We start from the raw sequence: 22342 nt of genomic DNA, 5'->3' as shown, positions 1-22342 counted from the left end.
AGAAGAGTAAGAAGGTATAATCTTTGACTTTTCTACTAAGAATACATCATAGAACTTAGCTAGTTCTGGAGGTATATTCTTAAGAGAATAATACTTCTTATCTTTCTCTTCCTCTGAGAGCCATACCTCTTCAGGTAATTTAACTAATGCAAATACTGTTGCATAGTTATGACATAGTTTCTCAAACTTTTGAGGGTTAGTTAGGGAAAAGGTTGATGTCTTAAACCACCATTAGCATTTCTATGGTGATAAGTAGATGCAGAGGTCCTATAATATAGTTATTAAAAGAAGAATAGGACTTCCTTTAGGTCATAGGTCTTAATTAATAGCTATATAAGCTCATTCAAAACTTCATTTATTACCCCTAGAATCATGGGCAATGATAGGGACCTTCTAAACCCTATAAGTAGGGGTAATAAAGTTATTAACTGCCCTAATAATAGGGGCAGTAAGTTTAGCTTGCTGTAGCTTTTATGATTTTATAAAAGTAATGCTAATAATATCAACCTTAGCACAGCTATTAAGATTAGCGTGCGTTTTAAGGCTGTTAGCTAACTGTATTAGAATATAGAAATAAGTAGTAGTCCCTACTGCTGAGTGGGAGGTTGGAGGTATAGGTTTTACTCTAACCCCTTATTATTTTCCATAATTAATTAGACTTTAGCATCCCTTGTAATGCACTAGTTAGCAAGATGTTCTTCACTACTATATTTATAGTATTTTAAGGGATTCCCATCCTTGTTGAGTTAGTTTTATTTAGGTTTCATAAACCTCTCAGAATTCCTTTAAAAGTGTTTTGATGGGTTACTATCTTAAGATTTCCCTTCTTAAGGCTTTCTAATATCTTTTCTCTTCCATTTCTGTCATTTCTGTAAAAAGGTGTGGTATTTCAAAGCTACAGACACTATTTTATCTCAAGTATCTGGTAGTTTATTGAGGTGTTCTTAAATATAAGTATGTAACTCTGGTGTAAGGCTGCTGAAGAAGGCCAGAGCTCATTGCTTTTTATCTTGTTAAGGGAAATGTTGTTCTAGAGAATCTAGATAATAATGAAATTCTCTAGGGTCCTTATCTAGGTGTTGATGGGCCTAATATAATTTAATAATAACATCAGCCTCAACAGTTTCAGTGTCTTGGATCAAGCTTAAGGTCTAGTCTTTGAAAAACTGCTATAAATTCTTAGTGTTTTATTGTTTCTCTATTAATATTTCATGAACTTTAATGTACTATTACTGCCTGTAGGTGGAGTCTATTTGTGTAATAGCAGTAATAATTTTGAACTTGTTAGGGGCATATTTCTTTAGGGCTTCTTAGAATATATATTCCATATCTTAGAGCTATTCTTCTCTTTTCTGGAGTGAATATTTAATAGTAAAGATAGGAAGATTCTTAAATTTAATTTCCTGCCTATCTTCTATTGAAGATGTGTTGTTTTGATAGGAAAGCTGTTCAAACTCATTAACTCTTTGAATCTATTGAAGGCGTTCAAGTTCAGTAATTTATTATAGGATTTATTGTATTTCAGCACCCTTCAACTCTTAAGTTTGATTAGTAGGGGTAGAGGAGTTGCTTGGATTAGGAGATGTTTCTTTAACAGGACCATGTTGTTCCACTGGTGAAGGGGTAGAAGTAATAGCTCTATAGTGAAAACCAGCAGGCATTGTAACTAATACTTAAGTAGTCAAAGAAAGAAGGATTAGAAATTGTAAGGATCTACGTCTCAGGGTAGATGGCCTGTTGACTAGGTAAGAATTGATGATGATAATTAATAGAAGAGGATGATAGAGAGTAGTAGATCATATGAAAACAAAACTAATCCTTGTCTTCTTAAATACCAGACAAGGGGCATACTATTTATCTTTGCTGTCTATCCTAGATGCATTCAGCAATGATTCGAAAGCGGCTCAAGGTGTGAAAGCAGGAGGTTGAAAACAATTAGGAAGCAAGGGGTGGCTGCATAATTGAGTGGCTGGGCTACAGCTGAGCCTTTACAATTCCCTAGCCTATTTACTTAATAGATAATAGAATTATAATTTATAACTTTTTATAGGATATTCCAGCAAACTATTATTAGTTAAGTAATAATTATAGGTAATAGTCTATAAAAAGGCTTTAGTATTAATATTATATTTATAAATTTAGGACTCCTATAGGAAATCCCTTCCTATTCTATCATACTTTATGGGAATCCCATCCTATAGCTAAGAAAATATGGGATTCTCTAACCTAAATCCCTAAGGTAATGGGTTTCCTATTTCCTATTCCTGAGAAAATAATGGGATCCCTAATTAATATGGGAGTCCTATATTAATTTCCCATCCCATTCTACTATAGGATTTGGGAGCCCATCCCATCTAGATAGGCTAGGGAAATCCCATGGGAATCCCAAAATAGGAAGGGAAATTAAATGGGAACTCCCATTTCCCAATGGGAAGGGATTTCCCACGGGATTTCCCTCCCACACGGCCAGCCTAATTTCTACTATAGCCTAATAAGCTATTAGAGCCTTATAGAACTATTAATAGGAGTACTATCTCTCTCTTATATTTAGCTCTTAGAAAATACTATAAGTATATCTAATAGGTGGTAGAAGAGGATCCTCTCCTACCATCCTTACTTACTTACCAGCATGCTAGGGAGTAAGATATCTATATAGATATATTATAGTAGAAATTAAAAAGAAGGTATATTATATACCACTAATATATAACCTCCTAGATTACTATAGTAGATAGATCTTAGATAGCTAGGTGCTATTAGAAGAACTCCCTATAATAGGAGAGCCTATATAAAACTAGTAATTTATTATACAGCATAAATTATTTATTTAGTCTAGCTAGGAGAAATAAACCTGGTTTAAGTATATAATAGTCTATATTCCTCTAGTCTATTTATTAAAACTAAGTGCCTAATTATGATGAAGGTATATAATAATAGACTAGAAGATTCTTAATTAGGTATTTAATAAGTTAAAAGTCCTATAGATCCTCCTATAGTACTATATAAGGTGTAAAGCATCATCCAGGTCATCTAGCAGTTTAAAAATATAGATAAGAATTTTAATATGGAGGCAGAGTAGATGATGTATTATTACTCTAATAGGGTGCTATAAAAGGTATAGCAGCATCAAGTATTAGTTATAAGGATAGAAACTAAGATATATAATATTAAAAGCTGCTAGTGCTTTTAGGGCCCTATATCTTTAGTTAAAACTATATTCTAAAAACTAATAGTCTGGTCTATAATGTAGGTTAATGTTCAGGAACTTCAGGTATATTTAGCTATATTTATAATAATTATTACTCTATTAGAAGTCTTAGCAATTAGTAATAATATATAATGGGACTATATATGTAGCTATACTAAGACATATGTGCATCACACCAGTAATAGTACTATTAAAAGAGGGCATATTAGCAGGATAGGGGTTGAGCAGGGTCACTGGGTGTATAGTATTAAGGTTCAGGTGGTTTAGCTAAACTTTAGGTAAATAAGGCTAAAGAGTGTGAAGATAAGGCAGCAAGGGTGCTAAACCTAATAAATTAAAAAAAAAATAAGGTGAACTCTAACATACAACAGCTGGGATTTGCTGGTGGTCACCCGCCTAACTACTAACTGGCCGGCGTGTGGCTTAAGTATAGCTGAGCAGATGGGAAGCCCTATTTTCCACACCCTATGGTTGTATGTGGTAGGATGGAGGTAGTATTTAGAAGATATTGTGAGTAAAGCAAGGATTGTTTGTGTATATAAATTGTCTATCCCCGCATGGGATCGTCATCCTTCTGTTCAGGCTTCCGTTCTGGAGGTTTACCATATCGGGTAATCATAGCATTGTCCGATAGTGACTTCGAATGACTTGGCCCTTGCAATTCTCTTACCTGGGCATATGAAAAATCGCTTCAGTCTCCAGGCGGGCAATTGAGTTCTAGTCACTGTGACTCCTCAGTCAATTCCAGCAGAAGATCCAGCAGCTTCATCTGTACCATGGCGCTCCCGCTGTACATCCTGCATTGCATTCACAGGCCGGCCAGTATCACCTCCCACCAGCTGACAAGCCGCTCAGAATCCAAATTGAATGTCCGTTGATCGCCATTCAAAGGCTTCTGCCACATATACCGTGGCGTCTGAATCTTCTAGACCGAACATTCCCGCAGCCAGCAGGCCCGGAGCTAGCACGGTTGACGCATCAAAGACATACAGACGCCATGTTTCTCTAGAAGTCCCAGGTGATTTGGTGGGGAATAACTAGGAGCTCTACTCCATCCTTGAACTCGCTAAACCCAAAATTCATAACGCAACTTTTTATTCCATGTCGTTGCTTCTTCATCTTTGACTGTTTAAGGTGTGAACTGTGTGACATTAATTTCAGCGCATGTGTCTGCTGTAGCACCTAAAACGATCAAGGAAATAGGGGCTATGAATCAGTGGATAGCTACATATGCAATTTCTTACAAATTAATTAGTGGTTATCTGGCAACACAGTTATTACTAAAACACATTCTTGATGTGCAATGACAGAACTACTAGCGTGCACGTGTTCCCGCATCTATTATCCGCAGGATTCCCAGACACCTTGCCTTGATTCATTCATCAAATCTGTCAGATCCTTCACTCCGATGGATTCCTCCGCAGATGGCCCATTTTGGGGCCCCCAGACATCCTATCTCAAGTATGTTATTATTACTATCGAATTCCTACGTTTTCTGGACTGACACGCTTTAGCTTCTGTGAAGAGGTACGCCCGGAGCAATCCCGCGTCTGCCTTATTTGAATCCTCTTCCAAACACTAACCCTGGGCCTGCTCCCAAATATAGGACTATGTAATAACCCGGTACATTGCCGAATTTATAAACACATTCAGCAGCTTGATATTCGGTATGTTTGAGACGCATCCGGGGAGTCCGTAACAATTGTCTCATAGCCCACTAATAACCTCTGCCAAGTCCTCTACGGAGTTTACGGTCTGGTGAAACTCTACCAAAAGCAACATGCCACCCTCAGCCGCACAATCCCCTACTTTGGTCTGATGGGCGTGGGCGCCTGCTCGGCCGGATACCATATGACCCTGAAATATCACACCCAAATGTGTATGCACCCCTGCCTGTCATCGCTGCCGCCATGGTTGTGCTTACGCAGAATTCTGTCTGTTTTCCAGCGGATGAAATATCAATGCATCTACTTGTCACGCCTCTTCTGTACCGGATCTTTACTATCCAGACTAGCCCGCAGCACACCAGACTCATAGGCATCCTCCTCCTCACTGAGTTCACTGTTGTGATGGTGGTTCACATGGTCATGAACGAGTTCCTTCTCCATGCCGTGACCTTCGGGTTGGGGGTCCTTTTGATAGCGACACGGACGGTCAAACTGGTCTCCCAGCGGGTCCCGGATCCTTTCACTCGGAAGAAGCTTCGGAACATTGGTCTCTTTGGCGTCGGTATGTTTTTCTTCCTCCTCCATCAGAAGCAAACCCCGATTAATCCAACTGACAATGAGCTCAGGTAGCTTTCTCTTCGGCTACATGGTCTGGCTGATTGACGAATTCGCTTGCAATCCACTGATTCACATCAGACACTCGGTCGGCTTGCCCTTGGCGTTCGTGTTCGAACTGCATGGATGGTAGGCTACTTCCTAATATCCTTTCTCCATGGGATTCTAGATCTAGAAACATGAGATGCTGACTCGAGAAATCAATCCAGGTGGCATGTCTTCACCGCAATTGGTGGCTATATCGCAGTGGAGGTTGTGGACATGATCACATCGGGTGAAGTTCACAAGGATCCAACGGATCAGCTTGCTTGGCCCATTGCCGATGTGGCAAGATTTATAGGGGGAGCACCAGGGGCCAAGAAATTGAATTGACCATAGACTTTTGGTGGAAGAGTAGCGCTGTTTGCCCCATAGAACTCTCTCAGATCGAAGGTTATAAGTTTGTCACGAACTGAGACACGACCTTCAAATGCATACCTGCTCATGATACAAATCGGAAACATGATACATGATGCTCAAAGTTCATACAATACCCCTTGCTGGGAGATAATTCCTTTAGCACACAGGCAGGTTTCTGTACGAAAAGTTTCGATAGCTTACATGCACTTAGAGATCCGCTGCTTAGCCCAGGCAAAGCTGATATTAGACAACTGCATTTTAGTCGGCAAGTTCTCACGCCTCTTCCTAAATCCTAGTCATGGGTGTTACACCTTATCAATATCTTTTCGCGTCAACCTCGCACGAAAATACCAACGTTCTGTCCGTTGGAAGCCTGAGGAGCAAACGATTATGTTCATCCCCATTTTTCTTATCCCATAAGTCCGAAGCCCCTGGTACATACGACCCAAGAATGTGCAAAATAGGCTTGATCGGATTTTGATGGAAATGTTGCTCAAAATGATCACGACCAATGGAGCGTTGCCACCATTTCAACCACCATTTCCTTTTCAGATCCTAGGCTTGATCGTCCTGGCGCCGGTCCGGAAACTTGGCTTCCTCTTCTGGACGTCGTCGAATCAGAATGTCACCCGGGTCAAGCAGCAGGAACACGCCTTCGTATCGAGGCTTTGCAGTGACCCCCTCCGGAAGCTTAATATCATAGTGCGTCAGAAGATAGTAAAGAATGAGCTTAATTTCAAGATCTGCAAGGAACCATCCAGGACAGGCCTCCTTTCCCAGACCAAATCCAAGGCTTTCAGGGCTTGTTGCGACGAAGGCGCCGATCCGGTTCCAGTATGGGTCTTGCTCGGCTAATTTCAGATAGCGATAGCCGTCGAATTTCTGTGGGTCCGGATAAATCGGCGATGCTGGGCCAATTGTGCAGGACGATCCGGATGCTGACAGATAGCCCGGATCTGGTGGTTGGAGCATATCTGGAGAAGGACGGGAGGCTCCTGTAGGAGGAGTTAACATCACGTCGTGTATCTACGTAGGTTATTTGTGAGTTAAAATCTTAATGTCCAGAGCGCGAAGACAGTCTCGCCTGACTATCCCCATGGACGGGGCCGAGCAGGGACTCTACAGTCTTGACTGTGAGTTATTAACCAATGTAAAACGAGTCAGATTTAATCAATTAGTTGGGAATTTTTGCTCTTCCCAGAAGGTTGAGCTCTATAGTAGTATCCTACTTTTATGCATTATGGTTGGCAACTACCCCTGCATCAAGGACGACCACCGAACCTGCAATCAATTTGAAGATAGATCCACTCTAGCGATATCTCTTATAATAGTATTCTTTCATATCGTCAGGCTGCCTCGCCCAACGGGTGACGCGAAGATTGTAATCAATATGATAAAATGAGTGTGGTACATATAAAAGTGAGTATATAAAGACATGTTCGGCAAATAATGGCATAAAACAAGATAGTGGCGATATAAAAGTGGGTATGTACAGACTAGCTGGGACCTTAGGGCAGTCGTATGCTACCACAAGCATAAAAGACAACAAGTTTCAAGACATATAGACAGCGACATAAGCGATCTCCATCATGCTGCCGTAACCGTCGAGGGTGGCTGAGTTAGGATAACCAGGCTATAAGGGTTAAAGATAATACATGTCAGCACTCCTACCTTCTACACATTCGGAAAGGTGCAAAATTTAAGGAGAATCTCTAAAACGTACCCAGGTGCCGCCAACAGCCACGTTGAGGATGAAGTACAGGGGGTTATGACACAGCGTGGCCCAAACGTTCGAGTCGCCGATCTGGGAACCAGTGATCTGGTGAAACAACTGGCCGTCCATGTACCAGGTAACGGTCTCGGACTGCCAGGTAGAAGGGGTGCGGTCCCAGATGATGCGCCAAGTATGCCACGACTGATCCGGGATCGTGATGCTTCCCCCGCGGCCATTTGGCTCATTACAAATACCGCCTGGATAGACGTTGCAATGGGCGGTGCCGTAGCCCGTCAACTGGCCATTGATGGTCTCGAGGATGTCAAGTTCACCGCACCCAGGCCATGCGGTTCCTGAGCGGATCGAGTTGCCCAGGAGCCAGAAAGCAGGCCAGATTCCCTGTTTGGCAGAGGTAGGGTTGCTGCCGAACCGGATATCGGCCTCGGCGAACGTGATCCTCCCTGCGCTAGGTGTGAAGACGTACTTGCTCTCGAGCCGGCCTGATGTCCACCCCCGGACACGGAACTGTCTTTCCAAGGCACCAGCTGCAGAGTGTCGCCGCCGCTCAGCTGAACGTTCCTATTCGAACTGGTGTACGTCTCCAGCTCGCCATTCACGCCCGGGTTCCCTGTGATGATGTTCCAATTGTTAGAGTTGGGAAGTGTCCCTGCCGAGCCGGCGAAGTTATCGCTCCACTGCAGCGTGTACCCTGAGTACGAAGGGGGCGCCCAGGCAGAGACCAAAGAGGCCAGGGCTGGGAAGAAACAAGCATATTGGCAGCGCATTTGTAAGGAAGGGGATGGTACAAGGCAGAAGCAGGTGTGTATGTACAGTATGGGAAGGTGGGAATTCAGGATACTACGTGCAGGAGGAGAGTATGTACAGTAACCAGAGGATCAGCGAAACAGCATCGGCCAAACGAGACTGACAGCAGCGGAGATTGTTTATATAGCACCTCAAAAGCCTGGCGAGGGACTTCAAATTCAGGTGTCCAGGCTGACTGTGGCAGATGATGTTATCATGGGCTTCGTATATATATTATGACGGGAAAACGACGATGCTACCCTCCAGGTAGGCAGAGTAAAGCAAGCTAATCAACAACGGCTTTCTATCCCATCGTGTTATCGGCTTGGGCCAGCTGATGACTCCTGAGGCGGCCATTGAATGAGTAGATACTGATTCCGCCCTACCACCATACTTCCATGTATTTCGGGACGGAGCCAAGTCAATCAACCAAGAGGCAGACCATATAGTACGCCTTTTCACTTACACCTCAAGACTCCATGGCGGCATATCCAAGAGATTTCGGCGGAAATCTCCATGTCCACAAGCAGTGCCGCGTGGCCCTGGCATAATGGCAGAAGCATATACTGGAATCCCTACGACTAGGACGTTTAAGAATCCCCCGTAAAATCTTTAGCGACTCGTGGCCGCCACTCCGCGCCTGACCAAAATGAGGACGTGGGCATGATTGCAGCAGTGGGGAAGGCTGAGGCTAATAAATCTTATTGCAACCTAGATAGAAAGTCGGAGCGAAGAAACACAAACACCTACTGGTCGCTGCGTGCGTCAGAGCTCATCAGGGGCTCAGATGCCGAAACACCTGAATGTGCCCCTCGACAAATGCCGTGGAAGTGTAGGTGCCAAGTACCGGACCATGTGACCCTAAGATATAAGATAGGTAGCCTGCTGATATCAGGGTTAGTGGTCAGCCGGTAAATAACTTTGTCGAAACTTTAAACGTGCTAGCATGGGGCAAGTAAGGCCGAGTTATAAGCCAACCACAACTCAATTTAACTATAAGTTATGGATTTCAAGTTGACTAATTACAACCTATAAGGTAACTTAGTTAATATAACTCGATTACACCATTTCTGTCTGCCCTTCGAGGAGTCAACTAGTATCCAGTCATGTCAAAGTCAAGGTATCATCGCCTAACGCTAAATTTCTAGCTTATACATAAGTGCGCAAATCATACACTTCAGCCACGACGGTCACTGTCATCTGAACAGAATCATTCCTTTTCAACCCCTCTGTAGACCCATCCTTAGTTGTGGCTTTATAGCTTCATTTCTGCACTTGCAGTTGACCCGAAAATCAGGCGCCAGGCGATAGCGGGTGTCAGTTGGTGAGGGACGGTAGTCACCTTGATTGATGTGATTATGCAGATAACCAAGGACATCATATGTGGTATTTCCTTTAGATGACGGACAAAGTCCCGATAATGTTTCCATCCTGGTCACTTGCATCTTCGCTGGTCCGGAAACTCCCATGACCGCATGCGAGCTTCTCTCAGTCCCCTGGACATCATCCGCCCTCTGTCCTGTAAGGAGGGTTGACAAAAGTGCTACCTCTGTTCTGCTCTGCATGGGATGTGTACCCGGCCACTGGCATCTTCTATGAGGCTGATTGAGCGTAGGGTGTAAGGATGGTCTGGTCCATAGACCGTCTGTAGGCCTGGTAGAGCTCTAGAAAGGGAATCCAACGCTTCCCTATATTGCCGCTCGTGCATGTAGGCAATGCCCATCCACTGAAGTGTTGATAGGATATTCTTATCCTCTTCCTCCAGAAATTTCTGCAGTCCTGGCAAAGCTTTTGAAAGGAATAGAAGTTCTTCTTTATACTTCCCACGACTTATATGTACAATACCGATTGCACGTCGGACGAGTATAGTATTTCTATGCTCTTCTGCATCGCGTTTCTCCAGGCCTCCTAAGGCCTTATGAAGGGCTTCTAGCGCTTCCATGTGCTGCCCAACTCCCGTATATGCTATAGCCATATAGTAGAGCTTATGCGGTTCGTTGACCTTGTTTTGTCCGAACAGCTTCTTCGATGATGATAGGGCTGCAGAGAGGAATGGCAATGCTTCCTGATACTCATGAAACTTCACATAGGCTCGGCCCATGTCGTAGGAGACGTGATGATAGAAGTCGAGCTGTCACCTAGGTAGCTTCTTCTCATGGCGTGAAAAGACTGTCGTGAAAGAAGACAACGCATCAGTATATTTCCCCAGGCGGTCAGATCTCAAGCCTTATACTAGACTACAGAAAATAGAATTATAGTTATCTAACAGGTGGAGCTCCGGCATATCTATGCTGCGTATCTTTTTCCTATTCTTTTTTGACTTCGATTCTTGACGTGTTTGACTTGTTTTGATTCGGCTTCTTTCTAGATGCAGCTCGGTCATTTCACAGCATAATTAAGGTTGTCTGGTGCCATGAAGGGGTGCCATGTAGACTTCCCGAGTCTCCGTCGTACCATAACAATTGTATTCCAGTGAAGTACACCGCCGCTCGAATTAGCCGCAGTGAATACATTGATCATTCTCTACCTGCAGAAAATCAACGTGCTGGAACTCTTAGTAAAAGAATCTCATTCACCGCTACTCTACCTCTTCCTTCCATCTACCAGAAAGTTCACCATAAGCAACTCCCCTTCTTCAAGTTTCCCATCATCGAGCACAGAAAAGCTCCAATCTCACCTTCTACAAGATCCTCACTAGACCTACTACAGTTACCAATCATGCCTGACTCCAATCCTACCGGGACACGCAAATGCCAGAGCTGCAAAAAGGCAGAATCCGAAAGTGCTCCCTTGAGGAACTGCTCCCGCTGCAAATCAGCCGTCTACTGCTCCCGCGACTGCCAGAAAGCTGACTGGAAAACTCACAAGAAAGTCTGCGCCAGCAATGCACAAGCAAACACCGGCTCCGGCAACCAGTCCGCAACTGACACCAACGCCACCCAATCCACCAAAGCTCTAGATGTTGACTTCCTGAAGCCATTTCATCGCCTCCACGCAAAGACCTGGCTCCACGACCGCACCGAAAAGGATACCTACAAGTTACTAATCGACACCTACCGTCTCCGGCTAGACGACGACTACACGTTCACAGGGGATATTCAAGCGGATAGCATCTATGGCGGGGCGACTGATGGCGGACGCGCTGGATTCCGCAGGTTCCTGAAGCGCGTTGAACGCAAACCCGATCTCCTGCCGAGGTGGTGGACCCCAGCCAAAGCGGAGGAATGTGTCCGGTATGGCACGGATTCTGCAAACTGGAGCTATCTTGGATATGCGGTGGAGAAGCACGACGTTGTCGAGCATTACGGAAACAATTTGATGCCGATGCAGCTGCGCATGTTTGGCGAGCAGGTGCTTGGAACTGGACCCGGTGGGCAGAAAGGGGCTAATATGATGAAGATGCAGATGGACGTCGAGGGCGGAAATGGCGTAGTCTCTCATCTGGACTTCAACCACCTCTTGAGACATTGATCAGACGTTGTATGTTAGCAAGGCTGCTGTCAACCAGAGCGTGGTCTGCAGACATTCATTTCAAGGCCTCTGATGGAGAAAGTTCTTTTGCGTGATGGACCTGTTGTTATTTCTTCGCCGACTGTGCTGTCTCACGATCCGACCGACGCGCGGAATGACATATCACATTTTCTGACCACTTATGGAGAATGGCGTTGAGCCATTGAATCTAGAAATAGTGCCAGCTGCTTATTGGTGGCTAATTAACTTAGTATCGTTTTGGTTAGAATACCCGCTATTCTCATGGAGACAAGGCGGCAACCACAGGGAAAAAAAGAATAGTGATGATTGGGCGTGTCCAAAAAAAAAAGAACAAGTTTGACCTACGCAGGATTCGAACCTGCAATCTCTTGATCCGTAGTCAAGCGCCTTACCATTGGGCCAGCAGGCCTTGTTGGGAGCATGTTTTCCTATTTTGCTACATGGCCCAAACAAGAGCTCTGCACCTTCAACAACCTCTGTTCAGAATATCATCTACGTACTCAGTCTTCATTAACATGAACTTGCTTTTTTTATTATATATCAGTGCCTTGAGTTGTCAATTTCATCATATTCTCGTTCTGGACCGCGATTTTCATTTTTGCATGACTGTGAACCTCAGAGAGCCAATGTCCGGTGAAAATATATATATCTTGTCGTACCTGAAGACAGAAGAACCAAGGTCAACAGAACATGAGCCGTCACTCCAGATAAGTCATACGCTGACATAGTAGCCCGATGGTGTATTGTACTAGCAATTAGTCCATCAAGGAATTCCTACATTGTAATCGGCACCGCTCAGAGCTCGAATAGATCTGGCGAAGCTCTCCAAAACCAATAAATACAACCTTTCTGGTGGCCGACCTGTAGCACTCAATGCTTTTCTCAATTTAAAATTATTTACACAGCATCACCCTTTAGTAGGAGTAGCAACAAACGTAGGACACTCGCAGCTCGTCTGCATATTTCGGGACATGTGTGCGACCCGAGTTCACGGATTGCGGCCCTATCTCTACAGCCATCGGCATCTACCATACAATTCCCCGAAACTTGAGTTGGAGTTCGGCTTAGGTTAAGGTTTACATGCAGCGATTGAAGGCTCCTGCACCTCTATAAGAAGGGCCATCGCGTCTGAATGTCATCCTGATCGCCTGAAGGTGGCGGTGCCTCGCTTGAATTATGCAATGTAATCCTGCAATCCTTCTGACAGCGCCATCCCATTCCTTCAGACACAGACAAACACGCAATGATGTGACGGGGGGATCAGAGACCCTTTGAAGAACGAGTCTTTGATATTGTCAACGATGAATTGCTCTCATAGAAGTGAGTTCTTCTCAACTCTGCCGAAGAGTCAGGCTCAAGAAGGGCGGTGTGCTGATGCATCTTTGACATGGCAGGAACACCGAAAAAATGAACCCAGTGAAGGGGTGGAAGATTTTAGGGGAAAGTCTGAAGCGGCGAGTACGTAAAGTAGAACTTCTTATATCCTGTCATCCTGTCATGCCTTTTCTAGTAATGTGCTGACAGGGGTACGAAGCAACAGAAGCTGACTCAAGTATCCGGCAGACAAAGATCCTCCAAAAGTATAATTTGTAATCTGACCACTGGTTAACTATGACATCGCTGTATTGCGATCAAAGGACGGCGAAGATGGTGTGGTCTTATATCTAGAAGCAGCTGGCAAGAACCTATGCACCTCCATCCATCAGTAACATTGGACATATTACAGATGACACACTATTGTAGCAGACAATGCATGGTCGTGACAAACCTGGAGCGCCTAAAGCTTCCTACGGAATTCGAGCAATGGCCGATTTGGGAGGCTCATGCGAAGGATCGAATATCTGTACCGGAAGATCAAACTTGGTCATAGTACCGAGGAGGACGTGACTACGAGACAAAAGCGAAGGGACGCATCTTTCCCCTGTGGTATCCTAAGACTTGCTGATGGCTGCCCATGACAGGTAACCAGGACAGCAGCTGAGTCCCCAGGACCCGCGAACTTCTCCATATGTGTAGCGAGCTATGTCGGATCTTCGGAGAGTGAGATTGCATAGACGCATCACCTCACTTTCGTAGAGACAATGTCTTGTTATAATAAACGCATATTAATTCCCTCAAAACTCTCTGCAAAATAGACATAGGCATCTGTCGATAATGGCTCGCCAGGATCGTCGAGAGGGCGAACATTGGTGCTAGGAATGCCTTACTAAATGGATCTAGGGATGAAGAGAGTGAGAAGAATTTCGTTGCGCTGTCTGAAAGGAAAAGGGGAGGAATGATCGCTGCAGTTAATGGATGTACAGACAATTCACCCCCTGGCTTCAACGGAAGCGGAAAGAAAGTCCTGCGGAGAAAGGTGCATATGCATCTCAGAACTGAATCACCAAAGGACAGCAACAAGAGTCGACAAAGTCCACACCCGGCGATCCAGCGACCTGAGAGTCGAGTCCTCCGAGGTATGACCAACATCGGCGTCTCGGATGGTCTGCGGATGTCCTACTGAGAAGGACTACGGAGTACCAGGCGGGGATTATCCCACGTGCAGCCTAGCCTTCCAGTAAACCACAGCTATAGGTACATTTTTTGCAGTTACATCATAAGTACTGTATTTAAGACATCTCCTGAGACAGAAGTACGTAGCTCTCTTGGTGCAGATTTATAGCTCTTCAAGTAGATAGCCCCCATTACTGTGAAATGTTGTTGACCCTGAGTCGGAGGATGGATGCATTTGTTGCCCAAAATCGCTAGCTCTCCGAAAGTCATTATGGTCAATGACTACCATCTCTTCAGCGTTGCCTAGGACTTTCCTTCTTCCGGCATATGCACGAAGTTGTGACGTGTAAGAGAAACTAAAACGGCATACAGCAGCACTGTCAGAGAGGCCGTTAAACTGACATAACCATTATGTAAATAATTAGATGAGACACCTTCTGACTCCCTTTTTAGTTATTATTTCCATTTCCTCGACTGACGTTAAGATGAGGTCGAAGCACTAAATGTACACTATGGCTGGTGATCAGCCCGTAGTGTATTTAGTGCATGACAAGGATCAGTAGGATATCTCTCTCTCTCCGGGGTGGCCTCCGTAGCAGGTACAACATTGGGACTTCCACTGACCCCTATTTACGGAGTGGCGGTGTAGCCTGTGGCCCAGTCTGTCAAGTTTAATATTAGATCTGTTCTAGCGCCAGTTCATTCCACAGTTTCTACAGTAGTGATCGATTTCTGGGGAGGAGGAAACAGCTAATCTATGAATTGCACCGGCGCTGGGCACGGAGTGGGCATTACACACTTAGGGCATCTCCCGGCAATCCCATCCCAATCCCAAGGCCGATGTCTTAGGAGTAATCAATTCCCTAATCTCTAATTGGGTCTGAGTCTCCCATTGTGGGGAGCTCGGAGAAACATGTGGAGTACTGAACCGCAGGGGTCCGCAACGTATTGCCACTACGTACTGTCAACGTCGATCATGCCACTACGTACTTTGGGGATTCAGGTAGTAAAAGGGATGGGAAATGTCTTCAAGGTGTAACAGTCATATTCTGTGTGTTCTGTTTCAGAATGTGAGATCTATATCAAGGATGAGGTAACCATAATAACAGAGTATGAATAACCTCAATATTATCTCGAGGACCAGAGACCCACAGCATCAGGTTAACTGAGGTAAATTTCCCCATATTTCAGGGCAGTGGACCCACTATTGAAGTCATCTGAAGAACCAAATATAGCCATTGGCTAATGAAGCACAGAAGGTATGACCACATGTCCAGCGTTGAATAGGCTGCATGTCTTAGACAGTTGCTTGGCGATGTTGGCGCAGCCACTACCTCGTATCCTGGTCTCGACGTTGGGTATGGAAACCCTCGGATGCCGAGGATCTCCTTGAAGGTATAAAAGGCTCATTGCTACCCTTATCCCTGACATTCATCATCATCAACAACAAATCAATCACTCACAGCCCGTTCCAAACTCAAAAAACCTCGTTCTAAACCACTTTTTCTCAAACACCCTACAAACCACACAAAATGCAGATCAAGAGCTTCGTCGTCGCCGCTTCGGCCGCTGCCACTGCCTCCGCCGCCGCCTGCCAGGCCACTACCAATAAGTACTTCGGCATCGTCGCCATCCACTCTGGCAGTGCTGTCCAGTACCAGCCCTTTAGCGCTGCTAAGAGCAGCATCTTCGCTGGCCTCAACTCCCAGAACGCTAGCTGCGACCGCCCCGACGAGAAGAGCGCCACCTTCTACATCCAGGACGGTTCCCTGTACCTCTATGCCGCCTCTGCCACTCCCCAGGAGATCTTCGTCGACCGCTCTGGCATGGGTAAGTCACATCCACACCCGCAAACATGGAAAGAAAAAGCAGAAACTGACAGGAACTCTACAGGCCAGGGCAAGATCGGCTACACCACCGGCGCTCAGCCAGCCCCAAGAACTCCGAGCGCCAGGGCTGGGCCGTCGACGACCAGAACCACCTCCAGTTCCAGGGCAACGGCCTGATCGCCTGCCCCAACAGCATCGACGGTGCCTGGAGCATCTGGGCCGATGCCGGTGTTGCCAACCCCGGCGGCAACAAGGACTGCGTCGGCATCGCTGCTCGTGTCGAGGATGTTGCCAACCCTAACGGCTGTGTCTACACCCAGTAGATGACAACGTGAGGCTGGGTCTTGCGGTTTACTAATACAGTCGTTTGATTTGAGCGTTGCTTTTAATTTCTCTCACTGTTGCAGCTCCTAGTCAAGGACAGTGTTTTCCTGTACTATATCACTCATTTTACAATATATAATATCACTATTCAAAATATAAGACGTGTTTCTGGTGCATCAGCCAGAAACACCTTTTTTGAATCACATTATGACGACTTTATCTAGGATGCTATTGTAGGTTCTGAGATGATCATGTGAGATGCCTTAACGCCAATCAGCTATGGAAGCGCTGCCACATGCATCTTACGCATAAATAGTGTGCCTATCCCTGCTACCTCCAGCATGTTTGACGCCGAACCTGTCAGTACGCTACAAAGGGTTGCCATGGAGTATAATCTCAGACGAGCCATCATCTTCCTTTAAGCAAAAGTCTCCTTACAAAAAATAAGCTACCTTGCGTAATCGGCTCTTGATCATCTTCCTTCTCATCAGTCTTCGCCCTCGCACACAACAACACCATATCACGTCCGTCCGCAAACCTGCAAACCTGCAAACCCGCCACAGCGAATAGCGCCTTTCATGGCTCTCAGACGTTCCAGGACCGCAAGGGCATCCGAAGGCCCCTCGTACAGGGCCAGCAGCGGATTAGAACGTGCATGGACAGCAAACAAGGACCCCACCCCTACTGAGCAAGCATTTGGCCTGATCCTGGAAAGCTGTCCACATCATCGGGCAATCCGACGCCGGTCCCGCGCGAGGAGGCCCCTGGGTGCCCCTGCGGTAGGTAACAGATATCGAGTCACGTAAACTCGTCTTCGCTTTGTTCAGGGGCAGAGATAAATTCACACTGGCCATCCCAGGTTCAGGGTCGCCATGACGGCTCGGACGGCCTGGACGTCCTTCCCGCTGTCGAGATAGACAGCGCCGAGGATCGCCTCAACGGTTTGAGCCATCACTCCTGGGGACACGCTGGCCTGAGACGGATTGATGAGAATGAGGTTCTCCAGTCCAGCTTTGGACCCAATTTGTGCGAGATGGGGGTTGCTGGCCATCGACGAGAGCACCTCGTTGATGTAGCCTGTGATTCGATTAGTAGTCCATCTCAGGAACATTTGTGGGGCGCAACAAACCTCGACTGGCTTTGGCTTCGTAGCCGTCCATCACGAGGATCAGATGCAGGACCGCATCGCCGATTTGCGCCAGGTCCTTGTTGCCGTCGGAGCGATGTGCTCGCCCGGTCAGGGCAAGCGCGCCGGCGCTACGGAGAGCTTCGTAGAGGATTGCACGATTGGTGAAGTCGTAATGGATAATATCCTCGACGAAGTCAGCTCTCTCGTCTAGCGACATGTGAGACATGGCCATGGTTGATCAATGGAAATTTAACGGTCTATTGGGCGATTGTGGATAGAATGGAGAGTGTTGAAAAGAGAACTAGGGGCACAGGAGATGGAAGATGGAGCAAAAAAGATGGAGAAAAGAGGGGAATGGATGCCTATTTATAAACATCTCGTCTATAGTAATTTGTGATGTAAGAGCTGCGGCAGACGCTGCGCCGCAATACCAGGCATACTCCAAGGCGTATCGCCTGCATCATTCAGGCGGTTGTCGATTGGCTATGCCATGACTCTGTCAACCGTAAAACGACTCAACTAAAAGGCGTCTAGACACGATCTCCAGCGTATAGGAATATTAGAGAACAGGTTTGATAGAAGTGAAATCTGCAATATGACTGCGGAACAAAACGTCGGTCCACAGTACGTAGAAGAGCCAACCATGTCATATGTGCCTTTGTGAATGGCCAGCCGCTTCTCAATTTCTGGTATATCATAGGTCTGGATGACAGTCAGATCATAGGCAACCAGACAGACTCTGTCCCCATGAACCACGGTCGAAGTATGCGAGCGGGACCAGCCGCAGCAGAATGCTTCTCAACTGCTCCAAGCGCTCCAAGCCCTCCAAACACTCTGTCTGACTCTCGGCAGTATCAACTACTGGCAGATCATGGCTTAATCTTGAAGACCTCTTTGAATGGCTACTCCCGTAATATATGGCCAAGTATTTTCACTATGAAAGGTACTTTCACCCATTTCTTCCCTTCCACCAATAACCTGGTGTAACTCGAACTAATCATCCCGGACTATTCGCGCCTTCCACGAAACCGGACAACACGCGGCCTTGTACCATCCATTGGCACCGCAATCTGCCGCACAAAAGTTGCTAAGATGTCCTGTCGTTCATCGAACATCCATTTCAGAACATCGAAAATTTCTGCCACTTTTATAATCGATTGGAACTGTGGGCTTCTCAGGATGTCGTCTTTCAAATCAGTACACTGGTCACTTGCATCGTGCCCGCGTTGTTGTACTAAAGGATCGTCGTAATGTGGTAATGTCTTTTTGCAGGCTTCAAAATGAGCTTTGAAGCTGTTTGCCGAGACTAGTTTCGAAATTTCCCTTTCTATTTCGAGAGATAGTAGGCGAAACGTCTCTTCCCCAATGCACTCGTCGAAGAATTTCGCGAAGTTCACATTGTTAAGGTCTTTGTGGTTGGGATGTTTTGGCGGGTATTTAGCTTCAAATGCAGCTTTGAGGGCTGGATGCATTATTCGACTGGCAGGGCAACCTTTCTCTGAACCCACTGAAGGAGCTATTCTCCCGGCTGAACGTTCAAGGCCGTCAATTGTCACCCATAATCTGAACGCATTTTTCTTGGTCATTGATGGGACCTCGTGCGTGATGTCTTTGATTTCAAGCATCTGGTATAGGGCAGACATAAATTCCTCAACTGATTTATAACTCGCTTCCTCCGAGGCAGGTTGTAGAACCGGCCCTTGAGACTGCTGCTGGCTACCCCTGTAGCTGGATCGAATTCCAAGCTTACTCCAATGTTCCATCCTCTCTCGCGAGAACAACTCCAGTTCACGCTTGGCTCTCTCGAATCGCGCTCTGCTTCGGACTACAATCAGTAACCGAGCATGACTGAGTGAGTAGGAAGCGATGATTCGATGCTGCTCTCGACTCAGAGCTCCAATGTTTACCCTCCAGGCAACCGTTGCGGGCCATTTCTTTCTCCCTCTCTTCCTGCTTGGTACATCGACACTGACGATGTCCTTGTGTGGTGCATTTTTCAGCAAAGAATTCTCCGGGTAAGACACTTTGGCCTGGAGCATAGCATCTGCGAACGGTGACTCCCAGCATCGTGACTCGTTGCAGAATATAATGGCAACTTCCGGACTAACGGGAAGGATAAGATGTATCAAGTCTTCGCTAGTCATCCATATAAGCTGACATCTTTTTCCTTTCATCTCTGTACCGAGGTACGATTGCGTATCGCCCTCAAAATCAACCAGTCGGTCATTAAGAAAGAATTCGTAGCCATTGGCCGCTTTCCAGATCTGAAGGGCGTAATTCTCGACAAAGTGTCTATAAGTGTACGCGGCAGCGTTTTCATCTGGATTTTTAGCATCTTCTAGGATGTCCTCGTGGCTTGTTTCCAAGAGATACAGCAACTGCTCGAGCCAGTACTGCTCTGGTTCGCTGGACCGGCCACTCTTTCTGGACGCTTCAAAGTGTCGCTGGAAGAAAAAGTCGTTCTCACGGTAGGGGTTCTTGACTTCGTCTCTGTACCACTCCGACCGCCTAAGGGACAGATTCATGAACTGGAAGAGAAGATGAACGTCCTTCTCAAGGATATCGATATGATCAACACCGTTGCTGACAGCATCTGTAACCTTGTTGAATATCACGCTGGTCTTCGACTCTAGCTTACTGAACAGATGTTCTACCCTCATTGGGTTTGTATCCATCGCGTTGTAGTATAGGTTTTGGGTGCCGCAGGTCTTTGCAACTTCTTTGAGCCAAAATTGCTCACCGACCAGGTCGAAAACATGTACAATTCCATGCTCTGTGGAGCTATATCCCTCTTAGATGGTAACCTGGGTAATGGTCCGGTCATTCTTACTTCTTGCTTTTGGCTCTCGTATGCTCAAATCGCTTCAGGATGAAGCGGGGGATGTAGTGATGGTATTGAGTTACAGTTTCTGGAGCCATGATGCAATGTTTCGGGGACTATTTTCGAATAGCGTTCGTCTTCATACGTCTTAAGTTTATCTGGGCCGAGTTTGGACACAGTAGAGATGCTTCCACAAGCAAACAAGCGTAGCCACCTCAGTGCGAGGTTGGTTAGGATTGGGATGACCGTATCTCGGCAAAATAGACCATGTACTGCTCCTATATGGGCATTAGCACATGCTTTTTACGAGAAAGGTAGAAGTATCCGTTTAAGTAGATGTGGCAGCTCCCCCTCCCTCCCTTTCTTTTACTAATAATGTCCGCTGGCTACGCTGAGGTGGATGCTCAATAACAGGTCGACCAGGGTACCTGCTCTCTAGTCATGGGTTTTATAGGCGGTTTCAACTGCCGCCTGCCAGTGTGATGCCGGATGTGACTGGACTGATCAGGGTTCCCTTATCGAGGTCGTAACCATAACCACTGCCCAGGCTTCATTGGCCGCCCTGACAGCACAATGTACTGGTTACCACGATGTTTTAGGGGGATAGGGCGAGGACAGCCTCATGCACAGCCCTCTTCTTTCCCTTTTCGGACTATTGCATAGGCCAATTGGATTGTGTCCTGAGCTGATTCGTTCATTCCTTGCATCGAGGATGCATCGGTCTCTTCTTTACTATTCAAATTGGCATAGCCCCACGATGGGAAGGGGCTATGCCCATTTGAATGAACCGCAGAGTCGCTATAAGAGACTCCTCGTACTCTCCAGCTCACTCGTCTTTTCCTGTCGTTTGATTTTCCTTCTTGCTAGACACCTGATATAAGCCGGCCTCTCTAGCATCAGTCCTGAAGAGACAATTTGATCCATCTGGCGAGATTTTAGTGTTCTTCGGTACGATCCCATACCATGGAGGTCTTTTTCGGAATACTGGGCGCACTGCCCCTTGTTGCAAGTCTTCTACGGAAAGGGAAAAGGAGTGTCAGCGAGATGAAGCAGTTGCTACAGAATGAGAGCTATATGGAAAAGCTGGTTTCTGGCTTGAAAAAGCTATTGGATGGGCTTAAAGAAGCATCATTTCATGAAGATATCCCAGAACAACACAAAGAGCTTTATGTCTTACTGGAGGAAAAATGTACGAACTTATACGATAAGATGAGACAAATCAAAAAGACATTTCAGCATCACAAGAATCGTCAGGGCAATTCTTTTCGCGGATTTTCAAGTGCCTTGATGAATAGCCGGAAATTGCGTAAATTGCAGTCTGAATTTGATTCCCTTATCATGATTATTGTTCAGTTTGAAACCATACAGCAGTTCATGTGGGTTCTCTACTTTTATTCCTCATCACCCTCTTTCCTCCTTGTTCTATCCCATCAGTTACATCGAGGAGATTTGGCTAAATGATGAAGCCCCAGGCAACGGTCACGCGGCGTGAGAATCGAAGACCATAACATTGACATGTCGAAAATGAGCGAAATGATCAGCACTACCATTTCAGAACAGTTTCAGAATTTGAAGAAGACATTGCCCTTATCGCAGTTCAAACGATACGGAGAAAATAAACCTGGGAAGGCGTATCGAATCCAAAAGATGCGGGCATACAATCTTAAGTCTTGTCGGGTTTCTAAAGCGTTCGAGAAGGGTATTTATCGCCGGCAAGTGGAAGGCAGGTGTCGAAATTGCGGGTGGCCTGGACATTGGGAAAGGAAATGTGGCAAACCTTGTGGTAAATGTTCGTAACCAGAAGCACAAAACATTTGCTTCTGACGCTGACATCATATTCTCCAGGT

At 45.9% G+C, this 22342-nt stretch overlaps 9 protein-coding genes and 1 non-coding gene across 10 annotated transcripts; 4 read left to right on the top strand and 6 right to left on the bottom strand.

The window, feature by feature from the left end:
* Nucleotides 1-4075: 4075 nt before the first annotated feature.
* Nucleotides 4076-6005, top strand: P174DRAFT_513904 (ceramidase; the record flags this gene model as incomplete). The annotated part of the gene is made up of 7 exons (XM_024832029.1): nucleotides 4076-4234; nucleotides 4604-4669; nucleotides 4815-4875; nucleotides 4944-5087; nucleotides 5156-5437; nucleotides 5502-5619; nucleotides 5700-6005. The coding sequence occupies 7 exons, from the start codon at nucleotides 4076-4078 to the stop codon at nucleotides 5860-5862; spliced, it is 993 nt and encodes a 330-aa protein (XP_024679974.1). The 3' UTR covers nucleotides 5863-6005.
* Nucleotides 6006-6444: 439 nt separating this feature from the next.
* Nucleotides 6445-6861, bottom strand: P174DRAFT_373857 (cytochrome P450; the record flags this gene model as incomplete). The annotated part of the gene is made up of 1 exon (XM_024822536.1): nucleotides 6445-6861. The coding sequence occupies one exon, from the start codon at nucleotides 6859-6861 to the stop codon at nucleotides 6445-6447; it is 417 nt and encodes a 138-aa protein (XP_024679973.1).
* Nucleotides 6862-7224: 363 nt separating this feature from the next.
* On the bottom strand, nucleotides 7225-8388 carry P174DRAFT_513903 (glycoside hydrolase family 16 protein; the record flags this gene model as incomplete). Its single annotated transcript, XM_024832028.1, has 3 exons — nucleotides 7225-7522; nucleotides 7613-8090; nucleotides 8123-8388. The coding sequence occupies 3 exons, from the start codon at nucleotides 8386-8388 to the stop codon at nucleotides 7442-7444; spliced, it is 825 nt and encodes a 274-aa protein (XP_024679972.1). The 3' UTR covers nucleotides 7225-7441.
* Nucleotides 8389-9950: 1562 nt separating this feature from the next.
* On the bottom strand, nucleotides 9951-10508 carry P174DRAFT_432836 (tetratricopeptide repeat protein; the record flags this gene model as incomplete). Its single annotated transcript, XM_024825775.1, has 1 exon — nucleotides 9951-10508. One exon carries the CDS (start codon nucleotides 10506-10508, stop codon nucleotides 9951-9953), a length of 558 nt encoding a protein of 185 aa, XP_024679971.1.
* Nucleotides 10509-11125: 617 nt separating this feature from the next.
* On the top strand, nucleotides 11126-11878 carry P174DRAFT_505480 (zinc finger MYND domain-containing protein; the record flags this gene model as incomplete). Its single annotated transcript, XM_024831264.1, has 1 exon — nucleotides 11126-11878. The coding sequence occupies one exon, from the start codon at nucleotides 11126-11128 to the stop codon at nucleotides 11876-11878; it is 753 nt and encodes a 250-aa protein (XP_024679970.1).
* A 358-nt stretch (nucleotides 11879-12236) lies between these two features.
* P174DRAFT_t123 lies at nucleotides 12237-12308 on the bottom strand. The gene has a single exon. It is a non-coding gene; the product is annotated as a tRNA-Arg (tRNA).
* Nucleotides 12309-15462: 3154 nt separating this feature from the next.
* Nucleotides 15463-16544, top strand: aspf34 (cell wall protein PhiA; the record flags this gene model as incomplete). The annotated part of the gene is made up of 3 exons (XM_024829103.1): nucleotides 15463-15562; nucleotides 15649-16222; nucleotides 16291-16544. Exons 2-3 carry the CDS (start codon nucleotides 15925-15927, stop codon nucleotides 16542-16544), a joined length of 552 nt encoding a protein of 183 aa, XP_024679969.1. The 5' UTR covers nucleotides 15463-15562; nucleotides 15649-15924.
* An 842-nt stretch (nucleotides 16545-17386) lies between these two features.
* P174DRAFT_461963 (ribonuclease III domain-containing protein) lies at nucleotides 17387-17906 on the bottom strand (the record flags this gene model as incomplete). The annotated part of the gene is made up of 2 exons (XM_024830069.1): nucleotides 17387-17622; nucleotides 17675-17906. The coding sequence occupies 2 exons, from the start codon at nucleotides 17904-17906 to the stop codon at nucleotides 17387-17389; spliced, it is 468 nt and encodes a 155-aa protein (XP_024679968.1).
* A 775-nt stretch (nucleotides 17907-18681) lies between these two features.
* P174DRAFT_491121 (uncharacterized protein) lies at nucleotides 18682-20803 on the bottom strand (the record flags this gene model as incomplete). Its single annotated transcript, XM_024830821.1, has 2 exons — nucleotides 20505-20803; nucleotides 18682-20455 (listed from the first exon to the last, which is right to left on the bottom strand). Exons 1-2 carry the CDS (start codon nucleotides 20591-20593, stop codon nucleotides 18682-18684), a joined length of 1863 nt encoding a protein of 620 aa, XP_024679967.1. The 5' UTR covers nucleotides 20594-20803.
* Nucleotides 20804-21782: 979 nt separating this feature from the next.
* P174DRAFT_347082 (uncharacterized protein) lies at nucleotides 21783-22154 on the top strand (the record flags this gene model as incomplete). Its single annotated transcript, XM_024821719.1, has 2 exons — nucleotides 21783-21871; nucleotides 21968-22154. Coding segments are annotated over 2 exons (276 nt in total), but the record flags the coding sequence as incomplete, so codon positions are not given.
* Between the last annotated feature and the right edge of the window lie 188 nt (nucleotides 22155-22342).

Source organism: Aspergillus novofumigatus (assembly GCF_002847465.1).
Source record: "Aspergillus novofumigatus IBT 16806 chromosome Unknown P174scaffold_6, whole genome shotgun sequence".
Lineage (NCBI taxonomy): Eukaryota > Fungi > Ascomycota > Eurotiomycetes > Eurotiales > Aspergillaceae > Aspergillus > Aspergillus novofumigatus.
Note: the sequence above shows the minus strand (reverse complement) of the source record. Positions and strands in the feature narration are given on the sequence as shown.